The 20,373-nt window shown below is 38.5% G+C and overlaps 1 protein-coding gene across 1 annotated transcript in view; it reads right to left on the bottom strand.

Moving 5' to 3' along the window:
• Positions 1 to 20,140, bottom strand: part of pals1a (protein associated with LIN7 1, MAGUK p55 family member a) — a 35,942-nt gene extending 15,802 nt beyond the window's left edge. Inside the window, exons 1-4 of the mRNA XM_029138955.3 lie at positions 19,930 to 20,140; positions 14,330 to 14,622; positions 13,965 to 14,136; positions 13,668 to 13,768 (exon numbers count right to left, since the gene is read on the bottom strand). Coding sequence (XP_028994788.1) covers positions 13,668 to 13,768; positions 13,965 to 14,136; positions 14,330 to 14,500 — 444 coding nt within the window. The 5' untranslated portion in view covers positions 14,501 to 14,622; positions 19,930 to 20,140. The remainder of the gene's footprint in view (positions 1 to 13,667; positions 13,769 to 13,964; positions 14,137 to 14,329; positions 14,623 to 19,929) is intronic.
• Positions 20,141 to 20,373: the final 233 nt, after the last annotated feature.

Genomic DNA, 20,373 nt, shown 5'->3' with positions numbered 1-20,373 from the left:
AATTTCCCCACTGCGGGACTATTAAAGGTTTTCTTATTCTTATTCTTATTCTTATTCTTGTACTTTTTTATGCTGAGATACACCACCAAGTCAAATTCCTCATTCTGTAAAGTGCACTCTACAGGACCTGGCAATAAAGCTTTTCTGATTTCTGATAAGCAAGGAACTTCTGTCTACACTGAGCATCAGGAGTTTGACCTGTCAGTCAAATCTGCAGCTGCGCTGTTGCCATGGAGACGAAAGGAGAGCTCCAACGCTAATAAATAGGCTTAGTCCAGCAAAACCATAATCGTTATGTCAGAAATCCCAGGATTCAATGAACAACTGGTGTGTACTTTATGTTTGAGGACTAAAGATTGTACCCATAGTCGCGATTTAAAAATGTATCCCCTTCTGCGTTTCTCCAAGACGTCTGGTAAAATTGATCATTAGAGTCTATGGGGGAAAATCAGGATCTCTCTGCGCTTTGAGGTCGATTGCGATTAAAGTATAGGTCTGAGGGCTTAGCCAGACACATAATTAGAAAGAAGAAAAGTATGACTACAAACTTGAGTAAAAATCACGTTGATAGAGTGAAAACTGTGGCTATAGTGACATGTTAAAAAAACAATACTAGCTTAAAAAAGGCTGTGATATCATGGACCCTAGCTCCCGCAATATACACTAATTGGAAACGCTAAAAAATTACTAAAAGCCACACGATATTTAGATGCTCACAAGTCGAAAACTATAAAAGATACGAGGACGCTGATTTACAAGGACAAAGTTGAACGATGATAGACGCTTTTGAAGTTTAAATGGCGTTTCTATGCCAGAGTATGACAATGACAGAAGCTAATGAAAAGAGGGAAATTGACGAAAAGTTGAACAATGATTCCCATAGAAGACAATTATAAAAAAAACAATGAAATTTATTAAATACCTAGTGTACAGCAGAAATGTTGCTATTAAAGCTAATTATATGGCTTGGTGCTTTTATTTTGAAAGGATTTAGAGGAAGAGACAGTGTAATTACTTTTTTATGAATCCCAAGGCTTCAATGAACAACTGGTGTGAACTTTGTTTAAGGACAAAAAATTGTACCCACAGTCGCGATTTAAAAAAAGGTATCCCTTTCTGCATTTCTCCAAGATGTGTGGTAAAAATTATCTTTAGTCCATGGAGAAAATTCAGGATTTGTCTGCATTTTGAGGTCAATAGTGACTAAATTATAGATCTGACAGCTTAGCCAGACACATCATTTAAAAAAAACACTAATGACTACGATTTAGTGAAGAAATTACATTGATAGAGTGAAAATTGTGGCTGTAGTCATGAGTTAAAGACCAAAATTCTGTCTTAAAAAAACAAGCCCTCGCACTTTTGCTGTGACATCACGCACTCCAGCTGTGGCATTGTGCACTCTAGCTCACGCAGTACACTAGTCACCCTTTTATAATATAGCTGAAAGTTGCTGATATATTAAATATATAACTCATAATATATATATAAATAAATTTTAGGATAGTAATGGACATGTGAGCTTAACTGCTAAAGTTAAAACAGTGTCAGTAACTATTCAGTGAAAAGCAGAAAACATGCTAATAAGCAATTGGATTGCTTTTACTGTGAAAAGATTTCAAGGGAGGGAGTGTGGGATTTTTTATACTCTAAAATGTTCTAATTAACTATTTGTAATTAATCAGTTGAAACATTACTGAAACCACCTGATGAGTTGAATGTATAGCTGATCAGATCTGCAAAGAAAAAGTTGCAGAGCTGAATGTGCACAAATAAAACAAAAGCAGTTGGATTTCTGTTTGTTTTGCACATGACTACAGTCCTGTAAATCCTTCTTCTGAACTTTGTTAAAAGACTTGATCTAGTCAAATTTAAAACCAGAATCTCGTGCATCAGAGTCATGCTCTTTAGCCTCTCAGCCACACTAGCTGCTTAAAGTGCTGCTCAGAGGGGCGGTATACATACTACTGGAAAAACTGAAAATTTCTAATCTATAACCTATAATATTGCTGAAGCATATAACTCAATGCACCCAACCACCATTCACTCACACATGCACACCTACGGGTGATTGGTCACAGTGGAGAGTGGCCAATCAACCTAATGCATGCTTTTGGGCCATGGGAGAAGGCCGGAGAATCCGGAGAGAAGCCACGCAATCACAGGGAGAACATGCAAACATGCAAACGCCACACACTGTGAGGAGACTGCACCACCGTGCCACCCTATAACTCAATTTATCTGGGAAATACATATATTTATATTTTAATGTGATTGCATGAACATGACTCAGATGGGAATGGGACGACATAGGTGATGAGCTTCCTCCAGATAGAAGGAAATGATTAGTAATTTTAACATTTATTTTATTTAATGAAGACTCGAGTGTTGCAACAGTCTCAAAGGTGTAAGCCAAAGACAAATGTGAATATTTTTATACAGAACCATGCATCAATGATTTCGATGGTCACTCCTCCTTACACCAGCTTATGTTAAGGTGCCAGAAATACTCACTATTAATACTACAATACGAGTATGGCTAAATATAACTATATAAAAGAGATCAGGTAGTTTAACAAAGCTGAATGTGTACACCTGCTCTGATCAGGAATGGACAGTGTATGCATAGAGCTGCTGTGGACACTGAGCAGTAAAGAGTTTAACAGCAGAGTTTGACCTGTCAATCAGGAGTGGAGTGAAAATTGTGGCCACAGTCACGATTTAAAAAATGTCAGTCCTCTGCATTTTAAGAATAACTAGAAAAAGTAATTTCTCGAGAAATTACGTGGGAGAGCTGATCTGCTGCCGCAACGATGACAAACGCTGATTAAGCTGCTGACGTCAAAAAGTTGACTACGACAAAAAGATGAAAACGATGAAAACGAGAAAACGTTGAAAAAGAATAAAACGATGACAAAAGATGGCGATTTAAAAAAATTCCTAATTTGACCAAGCTGAAAAGATGTCAAAGATTAAAAAGTTGACCAAGGTGCATTGTTGACAATCATAAATAAGCTGACTAGCTTTTTGATTTGAAGAAAGTATTTGTAAATAATTACCTAACTATGTAATAGTTTAATAACTATTAAAAATTTACCAGTCAAACTAAAATCTTGCCATTTAGGGTAATAAATTACATTGGTGCTTTTATTTTGAAAGGGTTTAGAGGTTGTGTGTGAGTGATTACTAAACTATAAAATAGTCATTAGATAGTCATAATATTTCATTCAATAGCAAGAATAGCCCTATTAAAGCAAAATATTTAGATTAAGCCCTTTCAGAATAAAAGCACCCTAATAAGTGTGAGTGGTTATTTACTGAACTCCAAAGTAGTCTCATTAACGATTGGTAAGTATTCAGAACCAGAAATGTTCTAATCAGTCTTGCCATTAAAGGTAATAAATTGTAATTGGTGCTTTTATTTTGAAAGGATTTAGAGGAAATGTGTGGGGGTAATAGCGTAACTGTCAATTAGTCTTTAAATAATCACAATTACCCATTCAAAGGCAAAACAGTGCAGTTAAAGCTAATAATTGGCATTGGTGTTTTTATTTTGAAAGGATGTAGAGGAAGCATGTGTGGGTAATTACTAAATTGTTAATCTATCTTTAAATAGTCATAATTACCCATCTAAAAGCAGAAATATTGCTATTAAAGCTAATTATTTGGCTTGGTGCTTTTATTTTGAAAGGATTTAGAGGAAGTGTGTGCTTAATTACTACACAATCCAATAGTGTAGTTGAGTAATCAGTAATGAGCATGGAACTGCTGTCTACACTGAGCATCAGGAGTTTGACCTGTCAGTGACATCTGCAGCTGCGCCGTCGCCATGGAGACGAAAGGCGGGAAAATCAGGCTCACTCTGCTCTGTAAAAGCAGAGAGAGTTTCACCCTGTATAAACAGGCTTGTTCCAGCTAAACCATGATAGTTATCACAACAATTATTTCATTTTACGAGTTCCAAGGCTTCAATGAGCAAATGGTGTGAATTTTATGTTTAAGGACAAAAGCTTGTAGCCACAGTCGCAATTTCAAAATATGTCTCCTCTGTTTTTCTCCCCAGACGTCTGCCGAAAATTATCATTAGAGTCAATGGGAGAATTTCAGGATGTCTCTGCGCTTTGAGGTTGATAGCGACTAAAAGTATAGGTCTGAGGGTATATCCAGACACATCATTAGAAAGAAGACAATTATGACTACGATTTAGTGAAGTAATTACGTTGATAGAGTAAAAATTGTGGCTGTAGTGACAAGTTAGAGACAGAAGTTCTGTCTTAAAAAAGCGCACCTTCTCACTGTAGCTGTGACATCACGCACTCTAGCAGACGCAACACACACTAATGGAAAAGCTGAAAATTTAACAAAAACCACACGATATTTAAACGCTCACAAGTCGAAAAGTATAGAAGATACGAAGACGCTGATTTACACTGATAAAGTTGAAAGATGATAGACGCTTTGGAAGTTGAAATGACGTTTCTACGCCAAAGTATGACGATGATAGACGCTGATGAAAAGAGGAAAGTTGACAAAAAGTTGAACGATGATTCCCATAGACGACCATTATAAAAAAAACGACGGAAAAAGTTGAATAACGTTAAAAGTTGAAAAGCTGAAAACGTGAAAAGTAATAGCCCCCATCTCCTAAAGACGACACACGTTTAGAAAGTTGAACGGCGATTCTACGACAAAGCGTTGAGACGATGAAAGCGACCGAAAAACGTGTTGTTCAGCTCTCCCACTAATAAAAACGCTGTTCAGCTCTCCCACTAATAAGAATAAGAAAACCTTTAATAGTCCCGCAGTGGGGAAATTACTTCTCACAACAGCAGTACAGATGAGCAAGAATACAGGTACAGAACAGTTTGTGTTGGCACAGTACAAAGCAGTACAGTTAGAGCAAATAAATCAGGAGTGACTGTACAGCAGTACAGGACTCACTGAAACCTGGCTGGAGCAGGATAAATATGTTAGTCTTAGTTAGGTATGTTACCTCCCCCTTCTCCATATTCAGAGTTCTTAACTGAATTCTCTGAATTATTATCTGACTTAGTTCTTAGCACAGACAAAGTCATTGTAGTCAGAGACTTTAATATTCATGTAGATGTTGACAGCAACTGTCTCAGCACTGCTTTTAACTTTTTAATAGACACTATTGGTTTTACTCAGCGAGTAAATGAACCCACTCATTGTTTTAATCATACCCTTGATTTTGTCCTGACTTATGGGAAATCGGTTGAAATTGATAATTTAATAGTCCTTCCCAAAAACCCTCTGTTATCTGACCATTTCCTATTAACGTTTGAATTTACCATAATTTACCTTGCAGCAGCTAGAAATAAATTTTGCTATAGAAGATGTTTATCAGACAATGCTGTTGTCAGATTCAAGCAGATGATTCCGTCATCTTTTGCCTTAATGTCTTGTAGATACACAGAGGAGAACAGTCACCTTAATCCTTATGAACAGGTTGACTGTCTAGTAGATGATGCTGCAGCTTCTCTACGTACAATGTTAGACACAATGGCTCCTCTGAAGAAGCAGGCAGTGAATCAGAGGAGGCTAGCTCCATGGTATAACTCAGAGATTCGCAGTCTAAAGCACAGGACCCAACAACTAGAAAGGCAGTGGCGTTCCACCAAAATAAATGTAAACTGCATCGCATGGAAGGAACAGTCTAATAATATATAAAACGCACTTTGTGCTGCTAGAAAAACAAAAACAATCCCAGGTTTCTTTTCACCACTGTAGCCAGGCTGACTAAGAGTCATAGCGGTGTTAAGCCTACTACCCGCTTAAATCTCAGTAGCAATGATTTTGTGAACTACTTTACTAATGAAATTATCACCATTAGAGAAAACATTCAGCAACTTCCTCCAAATGACAGAAATCACCCTCTAGATATATCAACTTTAAATTACCAAGACAGCTTCTTTCCTATAACTTATATGAAGGGAACCTCAATAATCAACTCCTCCAAGTCATCAACATGTCTCTTAAACCCAATCCCAACTAGATTACTTAAAGAAGTTTTGCCTTTATTCAGTTCGTCCATATTTAATCAAATCAACCAATTTTTATGTACCACAGGCTTTTAACGTGGCTGTGATCAAACCTTTATTGAAAAAAACCTACTCTGGACCCTGGAGAACTAGCCAACTATAAGACAACTTCAAATTTACCATTTATCTTTCCAAAAAATCATAGCTAAACAATTATCTGACCACCTTAGTAGGATTAACCTGTATGAAATTTTTCAGTCAGGATTTAGAAAACATCATAGCACAGAAACAGCTCTGGTTTGTTTAGAGTCACCAATGACATTCTCTTAGCTTCAGACAATGGTCTAGTTTCTGTCCTTGTCATGTTAGATCTTAGTGCTGCATTTGATATCATTGATCACAACATTTTATTACAGAGACTAGAACATAGCATTGGAATTAAAAGAACAGTACTGGGATGGTTTAAATCCTATTTGTTGAACAGATTACATGTTGTTCATGTTAATGACAATTCCTCCACATGCACAAGGATTAGCTATGGAGTACCGCAGGGTTCTGGGTTTGTGAAGGTTCGATGTGTTTTTCGACAGAGCTTTCAGCCAAGGTGAGAATATATTATCATACGAAGACGCCTGTCTATGGGGGGAAGAGACGTGATGAACTCATCGAAACATCTCACCACTTACAACTGGGTAACAAACTCCAGCACATAAAATTGCGAGCTGAACTGAGCGCAGTGTAAATACTTGTACCAATGTACAACTGCACGTGGGAACACAGCCATAGAGACCTGTGTGTTTGGTAGGAAAATGGCTCAGATTTATTTGCAACATCTGATTCTCCCACAGGAATAATTCATTTTTAAAAGCCTTCAATGCAGCGGAGCCTTCTTTAATGACATGCTCTAGCTTTAGCGTATTCAGTTGTCTCTGAATGGCCCACAGAAACAACAGCTTTAAAAGAAACTCTCTTTAATTAAAATACTAACACATTTCCTCACACAGCTCAAAGGATTTATTTATTTATCATTTGTTATCATCTCATGGGCGAAATAATAATAATAAAATAATAATAATAATAATAATATAAACTGGAAAAGTTTAGAGGAGGAAACGTGCGAGAAATCAGAGAATAATATAAATAAATAAATAAATAAATAATATAAAATAAATAAATAATAATATAAACTGGAAAGGTTTAGTAATTAGGCACATATCCTTTCAAAATAAAAGCCCCAATCCAAAATTGCACTTATAGCCTAAAGAGCACTTATGCCGATAATTATTTCTGCTGGTTAATTATGATTACTGAGTCTTTTTCATTGTTTAGCAATTACTTGTGCATGCTTCCTCCAATGCTCCAACTTTTCTCAATTTCAATTCAACTACTTCTTCTGCAGCTACCATCAGCTGTTTTAAATGTTTCAACTATTCTTTCAGAACTCTGTTTAGCTGTTTTGATACATTCAGCTATGTTTTATCATGTTCAGCAAACCTTTACACACTTCACAATCTCTTAAATTTCAACAAGTATTTTTCAAGTTCCTCAATTTGAAATGCAACTACTTAAGCTTGTTCTGAAATATTCAACTCTGTTTAAACAACTCCTGAATCTCTTTCAGCTAAGTTTAAACCACCTCTTCAGATATATACAGCTCTACACTCAATTCATCAGCTACTTTCAGCAATACATTTAGCATGGAAGCATTCACTGTGCATTTTCTTATTAAAATGCTTTTTCTAGTCAGTGAATGCTTCCAGCAAGTCTTCTTCCTAATGATGTGTCTGGTTAAGCCCTCAGAGCTATGCTTTAGTCTGTATCTGCCTCAAAGCGCAGAGAGTTCCAGAAATAGACTTCAGTGACTTCTGCTGAGAGTCACAGATGATTGGCATTTTTAAATCGCAACTGTGGCCACAATTTTCACTCCTGAAACATAAAACTCAATGACTGATGAATGACCTTTGCATTAAACACTCCACATTTACATCAGAATTGCTCCCTAAAATATGTTGTAAATATTAGCTTTTAAGTAACTAAGTAATTAAGTATTTTAAATAAGTATGTTTTTAATCAGAGAAGGCTCTTCAGCTTTGTCCTTTCGACTTATAAATACAATGATTGAGATTTGAGGTTGAGACTTAAGATTTTGTAATAAAATATTAACATTTGCGTTAGGTTTACACATTTGAAACTGTTTCAACATTCAAGTCTTCCCACTAATATAAAAAAACCTATAAGTGAGAATGTCTGTGTCTCGTACTCTGCACAACCTGAGATATTTCTGTTAATGTGGACAGGCAAGAAGAGATTGTCTCTTGTTGGGTGCTTTCTTAGCAGAGAGCAAACCCCATTTATTTTTCACACATCCAATGTATCGCCCTTAAGGGGTCACTCCCACGCACACTCTCTTCCCTCAGGGTGCAGCACATAAAACAACAAGAACACATTACAAACACACAAATTAATTTCACTAAAGTTATAATATTACTTAAATCCTAAATTTAACTCTAACACTATAAACACAAGAACGGCTTCTTTACCCATAAGCCTTAGTGGCTCAGGGCGGGAATAACCCCCCGGGCCACTATAACGTGCTAAAATAATAATAAAATGCTCATTGAAGCCTTTGGATTCATAAAGTGAAGTTATTTTTGTGATAACCCCTATGATTTTGCTATAACAAGCCTGTTAAGCAGGGGTGAAAATCAGCTTCAGTACTACTGATTTACAGATACAACTGAATTGATCTGTGGAGTTTCCTGCCTTTGGAGAACCATCTTCTTGACAACGGCGCAGCTGCAGTAGATGAGTAATTGAGCTCTGAGCACTAGGAGTTGGACCTCCCATTCAAACTGTTCTATGTTGATTCCTGATCAGAGCAGGTGTACACATTCAACTTTTTTAAAATACATGATCTTTCTTATATAGGTATATTTAGCCATACTTATATTGTAGCATTAATAGTGAGTACTCCTCCTTGAACCGCCGCCTTATCGTGGTGGAGGAGTTTGTGTGCCCTAATGACCCCGGGAGCTATGTTTCCAGAGGCTAAATGCCCCTGGTAGGGTCTCCCAAGGCAAACAGGTCCTGGGCGACGGGCCAGACTAAGAGCGGTTCACAAACCCCCTATGAAAGGCAGATGACCAAGGCTAGAGACATCGCCCGGTATGGCGCAGCCGGGGCCCCACCCTGGAGCCAGGCCCGGGGTTGGGGCTCGTATGCGAGCGCCTGGTGGCCGGGCCTGGCACAGCCCGAAAGAGTTACGTGGGGCCGTCCTCAAGTGGACCCACCATCCGCAGGAGGAACCGTAGGGGGCCGGTGCAAAGTGGATTGGGCAGCAGTCGAAGGCGGGAGCCTAGGCGACCCAATCCCTGGATAACCAATCTGGCTATTGGGACATGGAATGTCACGTCACTGGGGGGAAAGGAGCCTGAGCTTGTGCAGCTAGTTTCTAGCGGTACCGGCTAGAAATAGTCAGGCTCACCTCCACACAGCCTGGGCTCTGGAACCCAACTCCTTGAGAGGGGCTGGACCCTCTTCTACTCTGGAGTTGCCTGCGGTGAGAGGCGGCGGGCTGGTGGGGGCTTGCTTATAGCTCCCCAGCTTAGTCGCCATGTGTTGGAGTTTTCCCCGGTGGACGAGAGGGTCGCTTCCCTGCGCCTTCGGGTGGGGGATAGGTCACTCACTGTCATTTGTGCTTACGGGCCAAATGGTAGTGTGGAGTACCCGGCCTTCTTGGGGTCTCTGGAGGGAGTGTTGGAAGGCGCTCCAACTGGGGACCCCATCGTTCTTCTGGGAGATTTCAATGCCCACGTAGGTAACAACAGTGATACCTGGAGAGGCGTGATTGGGAGGAACGGCCTCCCTGATCTGAACCCGAATGGGGTTATGTTATTGGACGTCTGTGCTAGGCACAGTTTGGCCATAACAAACACCATGTTTGAACAGAAGGGTGTCCATCAGTGCACATGGCACCAGGACACCCTAGGCCGGAGGTCGATGATTGACTTTGTAGTCGTTTCACCTGACCTTCGGACATATGTTTTGGACACTCGGGTGAAGAGAGGGGTTGAGCTGTCAACTGATCACCACCTGGTGGTGAGTAGGATCCGCTGGCAGAGAAGGAGGCTGGAACGACTTGGCAGGCCCAAACGTATTGTGAGGGTCTGTTAGGAACGCCTGGCTGAACCCTCTGTCAGACGGACCTTTAACTCACACCTCCGGGAGAGCTTCAACCAGATTCCGAGGGAGGTTGGATGGTTGTCTTGGGTGACACGCCTTTGCAACATCGCGTGGACGAGGGGGACAGTTACTCTGGACTGGACAACCGGGGTGGTTGTCCCTCTTCACAAAAAGGGGACAGGGGAGTGTGTTCCAACTACAGGGGGATCACACTTCTCAGCATCCCTGGGAAAGTCTATTCCAGGGTACTGGAGAGGAGAATTCGGCCGATAGTCGAACCTCGGATACAGGAGGAACAATGTAGTTTTCGGCCTGGTCGTGGAACGCTGGACCAGCTTTATACCCTCAGCAGGGTGCTTGAGGGTTTTTGTGGGAGTTTGCCCAACCAGTCTACATGTGCTTACACACACACACACACACACACACACACACACACACACACACACACACACACACACACACACACACACACACACACACACACACACAATGCCCTTTATTCAAACATTTAGTCAAGATCCACATGGATATTTTATTTGTTCTAATTATATTATGTATTACTGGCATTAAATTTACTGGCATTTTTTTTCAACCGGCCAGGAATAAATGACAACTGACAAAGACCAAAAGCCTTTTCAGTCTGAGGGAAGTTCCATATTATTCTCCAGTTTTGCTTTACTTCACACTTGCAAAGAACTGGCTCGTTTCGTGAACAAAAGACACAAAAGTGAGTAGGTGTGATGAACCCTTCCGCAAAAAGAACACAAAATGTAGAAGTTTGCATTGTAGAAGCTCCAGACTGAAAGACTTGACATGACTCAACTTTTACACAACTTCACCTGAGCCATGAAAACTAGATATATTTGTAAACCTCTTAACAAGAAAATTCTTTGTGGATCCATAACTTTAAAGATTCCGCTCAAATCAAGACTTTGCTAACATAATGCTGTATCAAGGAATTTAGTGTCTGTCCATACAGTAGGTCACCCTCAAAGGAACAACAGCCTAGTAGTTAAGGCACAGAAGCTCCCAGCTAGAGACTCCTGGTGTAAACTTGCGTCTGGTGTCTTTTGTTTACCACACAAATTCAAGTGACACAAAATACAGGGATCTGTTCACGCCATTTTCTGTTGACGAAGCGAGAAGAATCAGACAGGGCAAAGCGCATCAGTGCCTCAAGAATGGAGAGACGGGCCTGGTTGTACAGCAGGAAATCAGCCCCATCATCCACCATATCCAGTAATAAAGTGACATCTGAGCTCAGCTTAAATCACATCAGGTAACAGTACTGTAGGACTCTGATGTTTTGGGGAGAAGGGCGTGGTGTGAAACCAGTCTAACTAGTGCTGTGAATTGGTCGTTCTGTCTGAAAAGAGGCTCTCTATTGTTATCATCTAAGCAGCTAAGCTATCAAATGCTCCTTTTTTAATTTAAAACAGCTCCTGAAACAGGCAGACTGACACACACTACATCCAAGTGAGTACAGCCAAATATATAGAATGTGAATTTCACTAGGTACATTTTTAAAGTTCAATTCAACCTAATACAGCCAGTAACTGATAAACCCCCAGAAGGTAGTTTGGCAGCTGTGGCAGTGTGAGCTGCAGATGCTTATCTATGATTAAAAAAAGTAAGTACAACATTCAACTCTGACATGAAGTCAACTTTTCAGGTTTTCTCAATTGTTTAGTTGACTATTTAGACAGTCTATTGTTTTTTCTGTCTGCCCTAGAAAACAGTGTAGAACTGACATTATCAGATCTATGTCCTGTTCTCAGAACTGTGGCATTACTTGGTGTTTGACCCTAAGTATATACAGCTCAGATACTAAAGTTCCACCTTTTGGTTTTACCTTGGAATTGCGTCTTTGGTGCTAAAATGGGGGTGACCACATTGACATTTTTAACACCTTCATACTTGTCTTCTTTCTAATGATGTGCCTGGCTAAGCCCTCAGACATATATTTTAGTCACTATCGGCATCAAAGCACAGAGAGATCCTGAATTTCCCCCATAGACTCTAATGCTAATTTTCGACAAACGTTTGGGAGAAACGCAGAGACACATTTTGAAATCGCTACTGTTGGCACAATCTTTAGTCCTCAAACAAAAAATCCACACCAGTTGTTCATTCCTTGGGATGCACAAAATGAAGTTATCTTTGTGATAACTATAAGGGTTTAGCTGGAACAAGCCGATTTATCAGCAGTGAAACTCTGCTTTCACAGAGCAAAGTGAGCCTGATTTTCCTGCCTTTCATCTCCATGACAACATCAACTGAAACAGTTTGAATGACAAGTCAAGCTCTTGATGCTCAGTGTCCACAGCTGTCCCATGCTTATTACTGATTACTCAATTACACTATTGGATTATGAGTAATTTAGAACATATTTCCTCTGAACCCTTTAAAAAAACACACCAAATCAATTTATTAGCTTTAATAGCAATATTTCTGCTTTCGACTGGTTAATTATTACTATTTAAAGGCTAATTAACAGTTACGCAATTACCCACACATGCTTCCTCTAAATCCTTTCAAAATAAAAGCACCAAATCAAGTTATTAGCTTTAATAGCACTGATTAAGCAATTTAAGCATAGGGTGGTTTTTGAGGAACTCTCAGCTTTTCCATGTGTGTATTGCATGAGCTAGAGTTTATGATGTCACAGCTAGAGTGTGAGGACACTATTTTTAAGAAAGAACCTTTCACTTTAACTCACCACTACAGCCAGTTTTTATGTATGAAAAAACTCTATGAACGTATTTTTTTCACTTAGTCGTAGTCATATGTGTCTTCTTTCTAATGATGTGCCTGGTTAAGCCCTCAGACCTACACCTTAGACTGTATCTGCCTCAAAGCACAGAGAGTTCCAGAAATCTTCCAATAGAGACTAACGCAATTACCTGTAAGACTCTGGAAAAATGAAGGAGGATTGGAATTTTTATATCGCGACTGTGGCCACAATTTTCACTCCTCAAACATAAAACTCACACCAGTTGCTCGTTGAAGCCTTAGGATTTATAAAGTAAAGTTATTTTGTGATAACCCTTATGGTTTTGCTGCAACAAGCCTGTTAAGTAGGTGTGGAAATCAGCTTCACTACAGCTCATTGAGCTGATCTGTGGAGTTTCCTGGCTTTGAAGAGCTGTCCACAACAGCTCTGTGTATATTACTGATGAGCAAATCATATATATGCAAATTTATAGCACAATGCCTTGTGGGTAAGGCACCATAACGATAATATGAACAATAATAATAACGATGCACCCTTGGTCATCTTTTTAATCTGTTATCGTTTTACCTTGGTCAACTTTTTAATCGTTATCTTTTTAATTGTGGCCAATGTTTTAATCGTGGTGATTTTTATCAATTTGTCGTAAGCAACTTATCAGTGTTTGGCATCTTTGCAGCAGCAGATCAGCTCTCCCACATAATTTCTGAGAAATTACTTTTTCCAGTTCCACCAAAGTCCCTTTAAATTACCTTGTTTAGTAGAGCAAGAACCAGTTCTATGTCATTCTGGCTTTGCTGGTCAGATAGGCAGCCCCGGACATGCTTCAGTGACAAGACCAACTCTTCCAATTCTGTAAGAGGCAACACATACACCAGATTCAAACACTTTAATTTTTGCACATAAAAATAGAGATTTTTTTTAATCAGGGAAAACAAACCATCCAAAAAAAATCCAGTTTGTCAGACACACATTTTAAGCGTGTTTCAAATGGTTTTTATACTTCACTTTAGATCTCAAATTTTCTACTCGATGACTGAATGTTTTACCTAACAGTGTTGTCTGGCTGCTGAGTGCTGAGTGCTGTGATATGCAGGTGTCTTGCAGGAATGTGGGGTTATCTATGCCAACATGAGGATTCTGAGAAAGTTTTCGAAGCCGGAGGGAAGCATTAAGATCTAGGTGCCGACCCTCCTCTTCTCTCCGACGTCGAAGGTCCTCCTAATAAACACAAGTGATTGTATGACAGTTTTGAATAATCAAGTAGTGAGTGGCTCCCCACAAAATAACACCTTGAACATTGAATGTATTTAATAAAACTGGTTCAGAGGCCTTAGAAGTTTTAAACAAGGCACTGTAAAGAATTACGATAAACACAGGATTTGATAATTAATCACTGTGCAAATTTACAAACCTGGTGTTGTCGTATCCTTTCCAGCTGCGCAGATCGTCGGAGAGGGAGCGTCCGACCCCCGAGTTCTCCTGGACAATCAACGGCCATTTCTCTGTGCTGCTGTCCTCCCTTCAACTCTTCATCTCCTCCTCCCTCCCCAGAGACATGACCATTCAAATGGGAGGTTGTCATCCCTCATACACACCAACTGTAGAAATTGTGCGTGTGTCTGTTGACTGCAGGGAATTTTAGTATGTGTGGATTTGTTTAACTAAGCTCTATGAAGGTAGCTTAGTAAACAAAGCAGCCATGACCTACGGAAAAAGCAGAACAATTATGTAAATATTCTAGCCTAATTTGTGTTGTTAAGCAATATTTTTCTAACACAAGCGGTAGACACCTTAATAGTCACAAAGTGGTAGTTTATGTATTTACACATTAAACCCATAAATTAAAAATTATGGAAACCTAATCGAGTCTACATTTGATTTACCCAAGACAAACAGCTGGACAAGACAAACTCAAGTTAAAAATTTTAGTGCTTGTGGATTTTATAAAATAAACTTTTATTTAATCTGCAGTGGAGACATTTTACAGCAGAAAGGAAAAAAGCAACAGCAGTAATGACACCACTCAAAACTAGAACAATACAAAATAGACTATATTTGTATATGTATAGTATATTATAGTCTATTCACAGCTCTGAGCATGTGAACACAATGTTCGCACATCTTAAGACGGGTGTAAAACTCAAAGCAGTCCCTTGCTGGTTTTCCAACTCTCCCTTCCCCAAAGCATGATTATCTTGATCACCCCGAGTGTTTGGTTCTGTGAAGGCTGATTGTGTGAAATCTGATTATTAACTTAAATTATATCTATCATCTTTGTTATTTTTTCCCTGAGTAAGTGTAACTAAGGAGCTCAACAAGTGTCCCTAATACTACAATGTAAAAGATGAGCTAAACACAATTGCTATACGCCACTTAGCAAAATCAAAAATGCAAAAACCCTTGACAAAAAAGACATGCATTTTAGAAGGGAATAAAATTAATTTGAGAGCACAATTCAGCTGTATAGGCAAGGGCAAATGGTAAGTGTCCTTATCCTTCTAGGTTAACTCTAGGAAAGGTTTGTAGGCCAAAGTTACACATAACTGTCTTATCTATCCTATAGTCCGACTGTTTGCTTTAACTGTCTGGTGACACCTAACAGAGCCCAGCACACTAGCTTTGTAACTGCTTTCAGTAGGTCTGTAACATGACTGTCAGGTGACCAAATATAACAGCACACCACAATGTGCAACACTGGCACAATCTAATGGAGTCTTGCTTTAGTAATGACATGGTAGCTAATCACTATGTACACAGACCCATGACCTGAACATCTTTGTAAGCAGCCATATGGTCCCTATGTTACACACATACTCATAGTTGTTGTACGTAACACTGTAAAGAGAGGTGATAATGAACAAATAATAAAATAGAGGGCATGTAAAAATAAATGGACAGTAAAAGATAAGCTAAAAACAAATCAGTGAAAGACTGATGGATGAATTACTACTTCTTCTATCTTTCAGTGCCACAATAGCAACAACATGCTTGATATGTTATCTCTTAGCAGCAGTACTGCAAACAAACAGAGGAAAAGTCCCATGATGCAGCATTGAGGAATGCCAGCCAGTCCTGGGAACACAATTCCACTGACAGGGGGAAGGGATTGTGAAGTTACAGTCACTTCAGATTTACTATATTGAATACTGTAAGCAGGACAAACTGTTCCGCTGTTTATTTATTTCTCCTCTTTCAACCATGCGTAAAAGGGATTGTGATTAACTTGCATGTGAAGTAACTATGTATGTGCAGAAGGACTAAAGCAGCTCCTTTGGAGGGCTAGACTCCACAGGCCTTGTCTTATGAAGAAAGTAATTGCATCTGTGTGCCATAACACACCTAAAAAGTAGCCAATATGTGCCATTAGGTGTCACCCTAGCATTCAGAACTAACACGCCTGAGTCGTGTCATACAAATATAATTATCCAACTCTGCATCTTTAAACAGAAAAACCCTTAAAAATAAAAATCAAACAATAGCCATAATGACTTGTGCCTGATGTTACAGTATGATTATTTAACTGAGAAATTTGTTTATATATGCTTAGTGTAGTACTATTAATGTGGTTCAAAAGTTCATCAGTAATTCAAATTATGTTTTTCCATTAAAATTTATTCAATTAGAACAGTTAACAAAAAAATAATTAGCATTGTTACAGAAGAATGCATAGGTAAGTATACGTATAATGTATTATACAACAGTATTTCTGATGAAGTTCAGAAGAGACTACGGTATTTACTCTATTTTCATTCATTTGAGTCTGGTAAACATATAGAGAATGATAGAGATACATAGTCTAGAGGAAAACTGATAAAGCAGATTTAAAGCAAGAAACTGAATATGTCTTCGTCCCATATACAACTTCTATGTTCACTAATAGCATAGCCCTAGAACACCATGATATGTTTGGAATAATACTCCAACCTTAAAAAGGTAGTGGAAACCCTATTCCACATCCTTGGAACAGCACTCCATTTCAAACAAAATTACAGTGAACTTTAAAGCTTAACTCGACTGCTATCGACTGCAATTAAAATAATATAAAATACTAGTCTAAATAAGTAATAACTCATTAAACTTTGATCATACAGTTAAACTGCTCAGTGTATACATTTGAGATACAAAGACAGTTAGTCTCCATATATTGTGTTATAGGGAGCAGAAGCCAAGCCCACCCTTATCTTTCATTTAACAGTATGTGCACATACATGTGCATGTGCGCACCCACTCTCTCTTAAAAAGGGGTGGTACCACTCTGTACCAGGCAAAAGTCAAAAGAGGGTATACACTTTTAAATAGGAGGAGGAACTACAGAAATAAATTGAGCACTAGTTTTGATTTGTGTGAATTAGAAAATGGAGATGCCAGATTTGTTTTCAGAATCTTAAAAAATCTGACACACTGTAAAATAGGAAAGATACTGACTATGATGGAGCAGTCATTTGTAACTAAAACAAGTTTGTGGAATTTTTGATGAAACATTATTTAAACCGCTGAACCGCTGATGTTATACAGTATATTTGGTCTGTATGTCAATGTTTTAAATGCCATTGAGGAGGTTACATTGACTGATAACCTAAAACTACTTAGCAAATAATCAAACACCTTACTAAAACTACTTAAAGTATATAAACCATCAAAGTCCAAAGAGTGGCCAAGGCGGAGAACATAGACTGAGTGACTATTGATCACAGTCCAAGTCTAATTCTGATTTGGTGGCCCACTGATTTGACAATAACATAACTGGGTCAGAGAGCCTAAGTGAGACAGAGAATGAGTGGGAGAGTTCCAGAGAACAGAGCACTTTTGTATTTCACTGGCCTGTGGCCCAAATGTGCCTGCACTTCCTTTCCATGAGCTGACCATGTGTGTGTGTGTGTGTGTGTGCGTTCTTACAAGTTCATCCTGACCTTGCCGCCATAGCACCTGCATTGTTGTTTAAATACATTTCTAGTTTAGCTTTGTACAGCTGTGGACTAATTACAGAATGCAGTCTATTACTGAAATGATCATCAATGAGCACCATGATCATTTGGTACATTGACTTTTTCTGTGATGGAGATTTTAAGTAAACACATGCAAACCAACTGGACAAAAAGTATTTTTATCCAGTCTGATTTATCCTATTTATAAAAGTATACTGCTACCTATATAATGAGAATGCTGCATTTACTGAGCTTGCCACACTCCCTCCAATGTCCACATTTAAAAACAAATTTATAACATGCAGAAATGTATAATGTATATATATTGACTTGTAAGTAGGTATAATGCAATATTTATAAACAGGAAAAAAACTGTGTGTTTAAAAGGTCTGATTTCACAAACCAAGGTTAGATAGGGAACCTTCAGGTGTTAGTCACTACAAGACCAGATATGCAAACCACCTAATTCTGGACCAAATACGAGCAATTATTAAATTTCCATTTCAAATATTTCACCCTTATTTGTCTGCTGAAATGGTTTGTACATAAACCTGACATAAATACTGAACAAACGTTTCTTTGTTTTGCTCTGACATTCTGCTTTTTGAAAAGACTATAAAACCTTTCAGTCAGTGATACTGACCAAATTCGTTTCTTACCCGAAGGCACCTCAAACATGTGCACGCTTCATAGCATACCTTCCTACCTGGCTACACAAGCAGCAAAGCGATGTGTTAGGCAACCTTAATAGAGAAGCACAGTGCTGTTGTCAGAATCTGCGGAAAGCAAAGACTATGAGTAGCAAATATTTAATTGTATTAAGTAGTTTTACTTTGAGTGCTGTTTAAGACTCTGTCTCAGCAGTTATTAGTTCACACGTATTTTTGTGTACTGTAAGAGACATAAGACAAGTAACTGTTTCTTTATGACTTTATGTAGGTAGAAAGCAGAAGTTTTTTTACATCCTTTTTTTAAAAGGATGTAAAACATCACTCAGAGAGTGTCTACAAAGTGCTAGACAGAGTGATTTATGAGAATCTGGCCAGATAGAATATTTCTTCTCCAAGCAGAATGTCTAATGAAAATCAAACACTGCTCATCACCTGCTAATACAATTTCAATAGTGATTCATGGTGGAGGCAATATTGTGCTATGGGTGTGGTGCTCAGTTGCAGTGAATGGTAGATAGGTTGGAAATTAACCTGTTTCAAACTGCTTAAAATATAAAACTGGGGGCATGGTTTACCTATCAGCTCAGCAGTAACCTGAACCAACAAATAAAGACAATATTGGAGTGACTTACACTGTCCCAGCTAAATTCCAGACTTAAACCCACTAAAACTTTTGTGGAAAAACGGATACTTACACTTTCAATCAAACCTGATAGAGGTTGACAGGATGAGAAAGAGTGTGTGAGAGATTCCTGTTGACCTAAATAAGAATATTCAAACTGCAATGCAATTTGTTCCAAAAGCACCTTTTATAAAATACTGTCTGAATACTCAATATTATATTAATTATACATGTCTAAATATATATTTGGTATTCCGAGATGTATCTATTAAAAAAAATTATATAGCACAGCGTAGTATAGTCGTGTTACAAAAGTCACTAAAAGTGGTGTAGATTGTGTGCATGACTTCAAAAGGATTGAAACCTTTAAAGATTACGTATTTAAAGAACCACATAGTTCAAACAGCATCAAGCAGACGAACAGATTGAAACCATAAAATTCAGGTCTTTTGAGTCAGAAGCTAAATAAGTCATATTAGCCAAAATACATATTTTGATTAGCCAGTTCCACTGTCAAATTAAGCCACAACTAGCTGAGCTATAGACCAATTAGCTTCACTTTCCAATGAAACACTGCGTATTAGTAGCATTTCGTAGTTTATTCGAACGTCACTCTGACAATAACGTACTTCAATTTACACTAGAATCTGTGGGTTAGTTTGAACTAACCCAGCTACATTACGTTATCTGGGTAATGTTAGCAGCTAGTTTACTAGCTAGCCTTTCCCTTCCTGCAGCACCTGTTGATAACAAAGCCACTTCAGACCACACCGAAAACAGTGGAAACACTCACTCCGTCGATGAGCCGTCCATATACTCCCTTAGCTGTTATATCCAAACAGGCACTGGTAATAAGGCGTTAATGTTCCAATCCAAGTATTTAGTAGTTCGGATTTAATTTCCAATTCACAGTTTCACTCTTCGTTTGTCGTAACGTTAACCAACAACGTAGGGCTCTCTCTCCTACTTCTTCAGACTGTCAATTCTAACTCCAGACAGGGGAGGAGACAGTACGCCATCAGTTACATACAACACATTTTATGATTGGATACAGCTTTAGTAGGAATCTCGTGTAAGCCAATAAAATGAGTTGTTACATGAATAGACTGTCAAACGCGAACAACAAATATTATCATCGAACACAAATAATGAAATTATTTATATGTATGAATTTGTATCAGTCAAAAGTTAACCACAAAGACAAAAATAAATTGTATCAAAATGTTTAACTCAAACA

The sequence above is a fragment of the Betta splendens genome, chromosome 22 (assembly GCF_900634795.4).
Source record: "Betta splendens chromosome 22, fBetSpl5.4, whole genome shotgun sequence".
Lineage (NCBI taxonomy): Eukaryota > Metazoa > Chordata > Actinopteri > Anabantiformes > Osphronemidae > Betta > Betta splendens.
Note: the sequence above shows the minus strand (reverse complement) of the source record. Positions and strands in the feature narration are given on the sequence as shown.